Source organism: Lytechinus pictus, chromosome 19 (genome assembly GCF_037042905.1).
Source record: "Lytechinus pictus isolate F3 Inbred chromosome 19, Lp3.0, whole genome shotgun sequence".
Classification (NCBI taxonomy): domain Eukaryota; kingdom Metazoa; phylum Echinodermata; class Echinoidea; order Temnopleuroida; family Toxopneustidae; genus Lytechinus; species Lytechinus pictus.
The window spans coordinates 4,625,338-4,636,330 of NC_087263.1; the positions used below are offsets into that span (position 1 = coordinate 4,625,338).

Sequence of the window (10,993 nt, forward strand, 5' to 3'; positions counted from 1 at the left end):
TGTTTTTTTTGGTTACTTTGTACCCGAAATGGGTCGGCTCTGATCTCGTAATCGAAAGCATTGCGCAATTAACTCCTCGGATCGGAGCCGCAGCTCAGCGCGCGCTAGCTACATGATATGTAGCCCAGGCTGCCCAGCAAATTCGATGTTCAGTTTCCCGTCGCCCGCCCGCGTTATGAAATTTGGACCGCGTTTAAAAATCAAATTCTGAAAATAATTCATTATTTTACTATTTTGACATAGATCTAGATTCAGAACTGATATAAAACATTAATATAAGCTTTTCAGTCACAATTACTTGTATATCATGTAAGTACCTGTAATTCTTTTCTTGTTTTTTTCTTGTGAATGGAATGACACTGCATGCTCAACCACACCTCGAGCGATGTTCGTGCAGGCTCCACTCAACTTCACTTCTGCTACACTACGCTCTACCTACCCGATGTAGCGGTAGTGAAGTGGATTGGAGCCTGCACGAACATCGCTCGAGGTTTGGTCGAGCTACCTCAACAAATCCCATAGTCTAGTAACCTCGCATTGGTGAGTTGTCATACGGCATATCAGACAAAAAAAATCATCAAACAAAACTCGATCTGTTTTACAAGGCCGCCGGGGGTCTCACGCACGTACGCATTGGCGCTTGTACTAGCTAGCCAGTCTGAGCTCTGTCTCTCTGCCAGAGCTCTGGGGGACAATTCGCTCTGTAAAGGACTCAATGATGGTGATTTTATGTTTCAGACAGAGTTTATATTTCGGGAATATTATTCAAAACTGCCGATAAAGTTAGATGATTTCTTCATTGTCATGTATATTTAAGTTATGAATGAGTTCATTCTCACCAAATTTAGACTCCCCCATAGAGAAATGCAATTTTCGTGGAGATCTGCGTTTTCAAAGAACATCAGGAAAAGTTAGGGTATGTGGGCCTTTATTACATGGCCAAGTACTGGAATTAGATGGAGTAGAAATTAGATATTGAATTCATTTATATCCAAGTTCAACTCATAGTCACACCCACACAAACACACCCACATCCAAGATTCTAAGCATGAAAAAAATAACTTTAAAATCATGCAATATTAAACAATAAGTAATAATTAATTTAATAAGTGAACAGGGATTCCTCAAAATACAAAAACGTAGCATTTGAAAAGAGCCCCCGAAATGAAAAAAATAGCCTCCAAAACGGTAGAAATGGAGACCCTGAAATATTACCAAAAAAATGAAAATGGAACCCCCGAAAAAAAATTATTGATTTGCTCCCTGGCTTCAAGACAGTTCCACAGAATAAAAGTGCGTTCAAAGGTTACAAAAGGTCAAACTTTTATCTTCTGGAAAATAATGAATAATGAAATCCTCATTATGAGCTGGAAAAAATGGGACGGGAAACTCGACATCGAGTTTCATTGGCCTATGCGATTGCTTTTGACTAGACTGTGCTGCGCTGCACTGGCACGCGCTCCTTCTTCTAAAGAGCAACTCAATGTATTTATGTCGAACTGTCTCAGTCCTGTTCACTGTTCACAAGACAAAAATACGCCAGCATTTTTTAAAAAGGAAATATCTACGTCTCTGAAAGAATCTGCCACGTAAGAAGCACATGATCCTAACTCAATTTTCATAGTTAATGTTTTTATTATGCGTCGTTACTTCTCCCTTTTTTTTCGCATGACGGTCTGCGGGTTTGAGAATGAACTCGGCCCGGCCCGCAACCCGCGATCGGGGGCATACCGGCAGGTTAACCCGTACCGCAACGGGGACGGGTTACAACATTACCACCATCTCCCCGCCAGAATCTACTTATTACAGAAACTAAATATTAAACAAATGTATATCTAAAATATATAACTGGGCGTGGCCGTTCACCTACAATTTAAGGGGCAAAGCCCGGTAGGTACACAATTCACAGGCCACCATCTCGCAGCCAGAATCTAATTATTACAGAAACTAAATATAAAAAAGTGCATATACAATGTAACTGGGCGTGGCCGACTGGCCGTTCACCTACAATGTACAATTTAAGGGGCAAAGCCTGGTGCACTGTAGGTAAATAATTCACAGGCCACCATCTCCTAGCCAGAATCTAATTATTACAGAAACTAAATATTAAAAAAATGTATACATAAAAATGTAACTGGGCGTGGCCATTCACCTACAATTTAAGGGGCAAAGCCCGGTTGGTACATAATTCACAGGCCACCATCTCCCAGCCAGAATCTTCTTATTATTCAAACTTAAATTTAAAAATATATAAAATCTAGAAATAAAAATATATACAACGATCACGTGACCTGAAACTTCTTGATTACCTATATGTCCAAGTTTCATGAAATAGGCCCATATAAAACATTTCAAAACCTTCTTGTTGGTTAAGATTTCCATGTTGATACCCCAAGCGCTGTGGTGTAGCGGTTCTGACTCTCGCCTTGTAATCAGAGGGTCGTGTGTTCGAATCCCACAATGGCCTAGCGTCCTTTGGCAAGGCGTCAATCCACTATTTGCCACTCTCCACCCAGGTGTTAAATGGGTTAAATAGGATGCGAAAGCCTATGTAGTATGCCTAGCAATTGAGTCTTGGAACTCTTGTTGAAATGCTCCCCAGGGAGTGGAGGTGCATAGATTGCATGCGGGCATGCAAGGATCCGATGACCAGGATAATAATATATCTGTAAAGCGTCTAGAGACGTCCTTCCGATGTGTTAAGCGCTATATAAATGCGGATTATTATTATTAAGCACGGTCAAAGTTTAGTGAACACAAATGACCTTTGACCTTAATCATCTGACGTGAAACTCATGGATTGTGATCTATAAACTTTCAAGTTAAGATGACATTTAAAAAGAATACCCTCAATATAGTCAAAGTTCATTGACCCTTAAGACCTTTGACCTTAATCATGTTACCTGAAAGTCATCGAAGACGATCAATGAAACTTGGTCACTCTTATGTGCAAGTTTCACGAACTAGATCCACAAATACTCTTGAAGTCATGATATTTCAAAAGCTTGGTTAAGATTTTATAGGGACACGTCATCCGCAATTCATGTACGTTGAATACCATTCGCTTTCCCTATAAGGCACGCACCTGTATCACGATCATTTCGGAGCAGCGAAGAAAAATGTTGCTGAGGGTGGGGTAGATTATTCTGTTGGATCGCTGATCGTTATTCTTCAGTTCTGCAGCTCTGCATGTACACACGTACGTACGATAATACTCAAATTGTGCAATTGTGATATATCGCATTATTATTGTCGTGAAAATACGGCCAAGTTTGATTTGTATTTGATCTCAGAAATCATTGGAAATTTATCTCTTTGCTTCTGAGTTTGATATTACTTGACAAAATAAAATATGGATACTATACACCTATCAGACACATCTATGGCCGACTTGTCGTTGGGTGATATCGACATGCTGCACATGTAGGCCGACTGGCTCATGCTTCTAAGGAACGGGGAAGCGGGGTTGCCCCTGCAAGATCCGGGGTAAAAACTGCACAAGAGCCTGCCGTTGTGGGGAAAGGCGGCTGTGTCGCAACAGGCTTTTTCCAAGCCTACTCAACTCACCAATTGCCGCCCACTGCAGGTTTTCAAGCAATCGTGGATGACCGTTACTATTCGAAATTTTTTCGAAAGCAAGGCCCGTTTGTATCTGTACATCGAGTTCTCGGGTTGCCGACGATGTACGGAGAATTGCGAATACTTGAGCCAGGCCGAGCTCGAAACCACGTTTGGCCACTTTCGTATCCCTTTGTTGATACCCCCAAACATGGTGACAGTTCATTGACCGAAAATAACCTTTGACCACAGTCAAGTGATTTAAAGAAATTAGAGCAATAAGTATCATTTAGTGAACAAATTAGCATAATTAATTAATCGAAAAATATATATTTTACCTATTCACTTCATTCTCTACCATCGTGCAAATTTTCCTTGCGATCATGTGATCCAAAGTGAAGATCTTAAGGGAGGCTAAAATGCCCCCCCCCCCCTGTAAATGACAAGAATCCAAATACCCCTGGATTATTAGGGTTAATGTTCAAATGACAAAGTGACCTACCACCCCAAACCAACAATAAGTAACCAGGTAAGGTTCTCTGTAAATAGCTAAAAGTGTAATTTAGTCTCCAAAAACAAAAAATTGAAAACAGCTTATCTGAATGAGCAATTCTTCTTCATACTGTGAAAATTTGAAGTCGTGAAGTTGAATAAATGAAAAGATACAAGAGTTTCTTGGACACTACTTTTTTCGGACTGCTTGGAAGTTTCACTGAGATTACACAGTATGCACATCTCATGCTTGAGTGAACCCCAAACTTCAAACTTTGTTTTCTCCTTATTTTTGAAGCGCTTGCTGAATTTCCTCTGCATTCGATCAAGTACTTGTAATGGTTATTGTTGGTCAATTTTAACATATTATATATCATTTTAAAGCTTACAAAGTGAATTTTCAAGCTCAATAAAAATCGCAATATTCATTTTGGTCGACTTATTGTTGGTTTTGGGGTGGCAGGTCACATATTATTTCATATTATATTACCTGCTTGAATTTTGATCGGATCTTTTGAACAATGTCCCAGTACTTGACACTATTTGGCTCTTCTTTTGGCAGTTCTTGAATGATGCTGATTAAGCTTTCAATAATCTTCAAAGGCCTAAAAAAAATGGAAGACAACATTAGATCTGAATTTTAGAGATACAGACTGCAGTAAGATATCTTTACAGATTTACATAGTGAAAGGATTCGGCTAGACTAACAAACTCTATTTGGCAGCTGTTTTCAAAATCAAAATTGAATTGGGTGTGAAGGGCTGTGCTTTCAAATATGTCTATCAAGATAACTAAACACTCTTTCAGGCAAGCGTCATATCATTGCTCCACTTACATAAAAAATTGCACTTCATGAATATGTCCTAAAACTTAATGTTGATGATATGAAATTTAGTGTTTTAGTTGATTTTTTTTCACGATCTCACATGAAAATTAATTTTGGTAAGGATCACGACTGAAATGAAATAGCTAAAGGTGTGTTTCCTTTTAAAAATATAGGCCTACAGAGGGGCCGCATAACGGTTTTCAAAGTGGGGGGGGGGCTGAGCCAAAAGTAGGGGGGTTGACCATGCAAAAAATCACAATCCTATGGTCATTTTTACGTTTTTGTACAAGGTTTTGGAAAAAAGTGGGGGGCCCCCCCCCGCTTCCGCGGCCCCTGCTACATGAAAACAAATATCAAGTATTGGGATAGGGTGACAATTTTAGATTTTAATCTTTGTAGCTTTTTAGAATCTTTAAGACAAGTATCATAAGTGTTGTCCTTATGCAGAGCTCTACATTAGCAGTGGTCCAGGGCAACCAAAAATGAGAGTAGGGCCACCAAAATTCTGCCACCAAGTCCACACTTGGTGGTCTGGTTGGGCTACCAAAGTTTTGATAAAATGTAGTGTTTTCTATTGTTATAGGGCCACCAAAGTTGCTTGGCAGGCTACCAAGAATGTGAAATGAATGATTTTGGTGGACCGATCAGGCCACCAAGAAAAAGATTTAGTGTGGTGCCTTGCCATATGATGTTGACTCTTTATGACGATTATTCTATACATAGGGACTTTTATGAATAGTAAGTCTATGATTTAGCTGACCTAGCAAGTACCGGTCAGTACCAAATGGACCCAATCATAAAAGCATCCCGTTCTCCACCACTCTCTCACCTGGTAACATTCTTATCATCTTCCGGTTTATTCTTCAGCACAGCTCGCCATGTTACGATGAAACCAAAATAGAAGCCCAATTCATCGCCAATCTGTCTTCCTTTCTCTATGCCCATGGTTAGGCCCTGCTCTCTGCCCAGCTCCTCCCCTTTCTGGAAGCCTTCCTCAAAGCCAGCAGCTTGGCACCTAAAATTGACCACCAGCAAAAAAAAAAAGAAGGAAATTACAAACCTTGAAAGCAAAGAATACATGGTGAAGCTTATTCACCCAAGGTAGCTACGTCAGCTGCTTATTACTGCGAGCCCTGTATAATTAGCAATTTTAGCCTTCTTCATTCTCAAACTTGGAGCGAGCTAACAAGAAAGGGGAAGGTCCTATTTTTAAAGTCTTTGGTTTGACTCGGCCGGGGTTCGAAACCCATGACATCTTGTTCATGAAGCAGGCGCTCTACCACTGAGCCACCATGCATGGTGGCTCAGTACACGCATAGAGATGGTATTATGTGTCTCTCAGAATTGCTTAATTTTAGAAGTTAAAGATAGGAAGGGTAACTCGGTAAATCAATATGCTTCAAGAGAGTGCTCATCTCATCATCTGCAATATAGAATTTGTCATAGGCCTAAACTAAAGACTTGGTGGCGACCATGGACATGGTAACATCGGAGTGGGGGCATGCCCATGCCAGACACGACCGCAGACTGGTCGGACAATTTAAACCGTGTTGAATTGCGATTTGATTGTCCAGCTGAGCGATAAGTATACTGAGATGGGGGAGGGAGGCGAATGGCCGTAGTCAGACACAATTGCTGACCAGACAATTGAAACCATGCATTGAAACCATGCATGAGGTGCACTGTTTCAATTGTCTGGCCGAGTCTAACCTCTAGATCCAATCAACATTGCAAAACGTTTCCTTGACAAAACAAAGGCAAAGTCAGGATGCTGAAATAGTCATCGTTAACGTTAGTATTTTGCAAAGTAAAATCAAATTACAAAATTGCTTTGTCAAAATATGCAGAATCTACTAGTTTAACCTACCCATGATTCTACATGTTAAGGTTTTTTGCAGTATTTTTCCTTCTAAAATTTCCTTTTGCAAAGAAATTAGAAATTTGTTTCAGTCTTTGTTGAATATCTAGGCCTATTTGTCTATTTTTTTCAATGTTAATTTTCAACGTCCATCTAAATATATATATCTTGTATAACTTTGCATTGTTGAAGCAAGAGCCAAAAATTTCCCGGTCATATTGTGATGTGAACAGGATTTTTTTATCATGCACAAGCATTGGCACGAAGCTCTATGTGGGAGTAGCATAATGTTTAAAAATAGAAGTTCCGAGCAAAGTGAGTGAGAATTTTTTTTTACCTTTTCATACTTGATTTTGACAATGTGACATTCAGAAAATAACATATCTTACATTTATTTTTTTGTCTGGAAAAAAGCTGGTCGTGAAACTTTTGGGGCCATGCTCCATAAGTCCCAACCCTTCCATTTGTAAGCCAGTGCCATGTGAGTGGGGTCTGGGGAGGAGCCCCGGAACCTCTCGAGATTAAGCCATTTTAAACTTTAAAGATGGCCGCATTTTTCAATGAAATCATGGATAGGGGTGATACAAAACACAATACTTCAATGCAGAGGCGTAATAAGCCAGTTCACGGTTAGCTCATGATCAACTTTTCTCTAATGACCTTTGTGATTTTTCATTAGGATAAGCACTATCATTTTCAAATGGAGATGTTGCGTAAGCTTTACCTGTAGAGTATTCAAATTCTATGAACAAAAGGCATTGTATAGACCAAGTGACTAGAATAGTACATCAGGGATAAAGTTTGGAAATCTGTTTTATTGTCTGCCTTTGGCACATTTGACTATTGTTTAGGCTACTGTCAAATACCAGTGATTATGAAAGCTCTATTTATTACTCTTCAGCTTGGATATGATAAATTTTTTGAAAGGAATACATGAATCATCATCAAATCACAAATGCCTGTCAGTGAATTTGAAAGCCACCTTCATGGTTGTCTCCAATGACCTTTTTCTGCTCGTGCGCAGTTTACAACCATGAACAGGCTTATTAACCAAACACTCTGAGGGAGCACAACATGGGAAATTTTCTAAAAAGTCACGAGCGAGCAAGAAAATTTTGGCCTTGTGGAAATAAAATTCTAAGTTATTAAATGAAATTAAAAGGGGCATGTCTAGCCCTTGGCTAGGGACATTGACATAGGCAATGCTTGGACAGCAACTAAGGAACCTCTTGAAGTTCAGTGATTTATTGTCCCGATTGCAATACACACGTGGATGTGATATGTGGTCATCCCCCATCCCATTCTTTCTTCCCGGTCTTCATTTTTAATCCTTGGCAGCCCGGACGTGCTCTTGTATTCTTCTTTATCTGTTTTCAATTCAGCTTTCCCCCAAGCATTTTACTTAGCTCATTCTATTCTACCTTATTTCCCTCGTTTCTTTTTCCCTTTTCTCTCCCTTTCCCACCATGAATTCCCATTCCATTTTGTCATCTCTTTTCTCACTCATTTAATAGTATTTCAGGATGATTTCTTCTTTCTCACATGTTCTTTATTACTTCCTTTTCATGCTTTTCCACCTTCCTTCCGATTTACCTATTTTAGTATTTACTCTTCATTTTCGATCTTTCCCTTTTCTTTTACTTTTTTTCTTAAATTCCCTTTCCCTTTCTTTCTCCCCTTCCCGGTTCCCCCATTTTGTTAATTATCCTGGTGAGCTCCGCCAGGAGGGGCAGAGTGCCCCCCACCTGTGTTACACACGTGGTCTTCGAGCTTTGCATTTATCTCAATCTCTAGTCTAGTCTAGTAATTTTTCTAGTCCACTCATCTGCAGCTGCATTCCGTTTTTTTTTTCACTGGCATTGGCAAACTGGCTGGAGCTGGCAAAACAAAAAAAGCAGGATTGGCCAGCATGGCAGCCTGTATGGAGGCTATCAAATGCAAGTGCACATATAAAATACATTCATGATAATCATAACGTTACAGATACAGAAGAAGAGAGATCGCATGCAAAGTCAAATACAAACAAAAAATAATGAATGACTAAAATGAGAGCCTACACAGAATTGAATATGTGGGACAAATACAAAGTCACAGGGAAAACACAGTAATAATAACAATTTTTAACTATAACATCGCAATAAAACGTCATGGAATTCAACAAACCTATTTTCTGCCATTACGACATTATCGAAAATGTCACTGTCATCACACATTGAATCGTTATCCTCTTGAAATTGAGCCATTTCAAGCTGCGTCTACGTTGTATCGTCTGAGAAATGAATGAGACGATGCGTGGTGTTGTTGTGGCAGCATGCAGCATGCAATGATCGAGGTCTTCTTCCGGGAATTACGTGCATAGTACACAAACCACGTGGGTTGAAATTGGCGCTGCGTGTATTATATGTAGGCCGGGCGGCGCTCTGGGGACGCGGGGCGAATCCCCCCCCCCCCCCCCGGTTCCTCAGGTTAATTACAAACATAACAAAAAAGCGAAGAAAATGAAGGGAGCATAAAAAATATGATATGTTTTGGCGGTATGGTTATTAAAGTGTGTGTGTTTGTGGGGGGAGCTATATAAGGCTGTGCAGCATGCAAAAAAAAACACAATCAGGGCTGAAGCCCCACCCCATTAACCCCGGTTCCGCGACATCTGATATATATATATATATATATATATATATATATATATATATATATATGTAAACATCTCTGATATCTCTGACTCGGGGACAATGAATAAGCGCTGGCAGCGGGCCGGGCGTTGATGGGCTAGGGGGCAAAGTGCATGGGGAGAAAATTATGCCCCAAACTTTGAAAGGCAATTATAATACAGCATTTTGCCCTCTGTTAGTGCGATGAATAGTTGAACAATTTGTTTTGTGCATTAAAAGTCAAAATAATAATAATAAATTCATCACAAGCCGCGATCACCCCTCCGTCAATCATAAGTTTCTAATGCTAATGCGAAGCGCGACGTGAGCGATATAAATTTTTAATTAAACATTTTACCTGAAAATGGGAAATGGAAAGATTGTTTTGTAGGAATAATAAACAGGGTAATAATGAGAGCTGATTTTTTTTTTTACATTCAGACCGGAAAATGCACGTGATGCCTATAAACCAATACAGCGAGCGCGAAGCGCGAGCTGAATCAGATCACATGCACAGAGGGGCACGACGGGTTGTGACTGAGAGTGCCCTCCTATTATAGGTATTATAGACATCATCTTTGCAGCCAACATAATCAATACCGCAAAGACGCTCATTCCACAGGATTCCACAACCCTCAGTCTGTTCCGATCGTTCTTATAGAAGTAGGGCCTAGCTACTCTAGCTATTATGTTCACATAATTATCTCAATCTGATTATCCTAAGTAGGTCATTAAAATGAGGAGATATTGAAAACTGGCTGCTAATAATAATAGCCCAAAGCACTAGCTTATTCTCACATTTTGTTAGATTCCTACAACGTCCTTCAAATCATTCCCTCAATCCAAATTGTTTCTTTATTTGTTTAGCGTCAAGGGATACGGGAGGTGTTTTTTCGTATCTGTAAGCACATCTCAGCCAAAGAATTTTGAGGGGAGCATGGCGTGTCTGACAAAAAGTTGTCAGAGAGCGAAGCGAGTGAGTAAAAATTTAGAAATTTTTATTATAAATATCAAATTTTGTGATAGATTTTAAAATAATAATCAGAGAATAATATTACATTTCGACCTTCTATTTTTCCTTTTCTTTCTCTCTCTCTCTCTCTCTCTCTTTTTTTGGGGGGTGCTCCAAGCCCCCCTCCCCCATTTGTGCGCCACTACATTCTCAGTTATTCATGATAGAAAAGGGGAACAGGAGTCTGTTGCAGAAAGAGTTGCATTTAAACGCAAATCAAAAAATTAATCGCAAGTCCCAAATGCGCGCTGTTGAATGGTTGAAAATCAAATTGCGCATGATTTTTAGAGTAACGATTGATTGCAACTCTTTCTGCAGCGGGCCCCAGAAAGGGTGGAGCCTAGAGGTAGATGATTTTATGCATACGGACGGACAGATCGATAACGTACGAAAAGGATATAAAGATATAGGGCTATTGTTATTATTATTATTATTATTATTTGTTTGACGTCACCAGTGCCTAGGAGGCTACAAATATATGGAGAATGGGAGAGGGAGAGGGCATTGATATGAGGTAGGAAGTCTTAAAATAATACTAAAACAAGAAATGATAAGAATGATAAGAGAGATATCAACATGAGCAAAAAAAATACAAC

The 10,993-nt window shown here is 39.6% G+C and overlaps 1 protein-coding gene across 1 annotated transcript; it reads right to left on the minus strand.

Annotated features, from left to right (window-relative positions):
- Window positions 1–871: 871 nt before the first annotated feature.
- LOC135157630 (protein LTO1 homolog) lies at window positions 872–9,059 on the minus strand. The gene is made up of 3 exons (XM_064113974.1): window positions 8,898–9,059; window positions 5,706–5,891; window positions 872–4,655 (listed from the first exon to the last, which is right to left on the minus strand). The coding sequence occupies exons 1-3, from the start codon at window positions 8,975–8,977 to the stop codon at window positions 4,532–4,534; spliced, it is 390 nt and encodes a 129-aa protein (XP_063970044.1). The 5' UTR covers window positions 8,978–9,059; the 3' UTR covers window positions 872–4,531.
- Between the last annotated feature and the right edge of the window lie 1,934 nt (window positions 9,060–10,993).

Bases quoted from the DNA above. Each gene is read 5' to 3' on its own strand.
- LOC135157630 (XM_064113974.1), bottom strand. From the start codon at position 8,977: ATGGCTCAATTTCAAGAGGATAACGATTCAATGTGTGATGACAGTGAC. The intron at 5,892-8,897 runs GTTTGTTGAATT...GGTCAATTTTAG, and splicing joins GTCGTAATGGCAGAAAATAG to GTGCCAAGCTGCTGGCTTTG. The intron at 4,656-5,705 runs GTGAGAGAGTGG...CATTTTTTTTAG, and splicing joins GATGATAAGAATGTTACCAG to GCCTTTGAAGATTATTGAAA.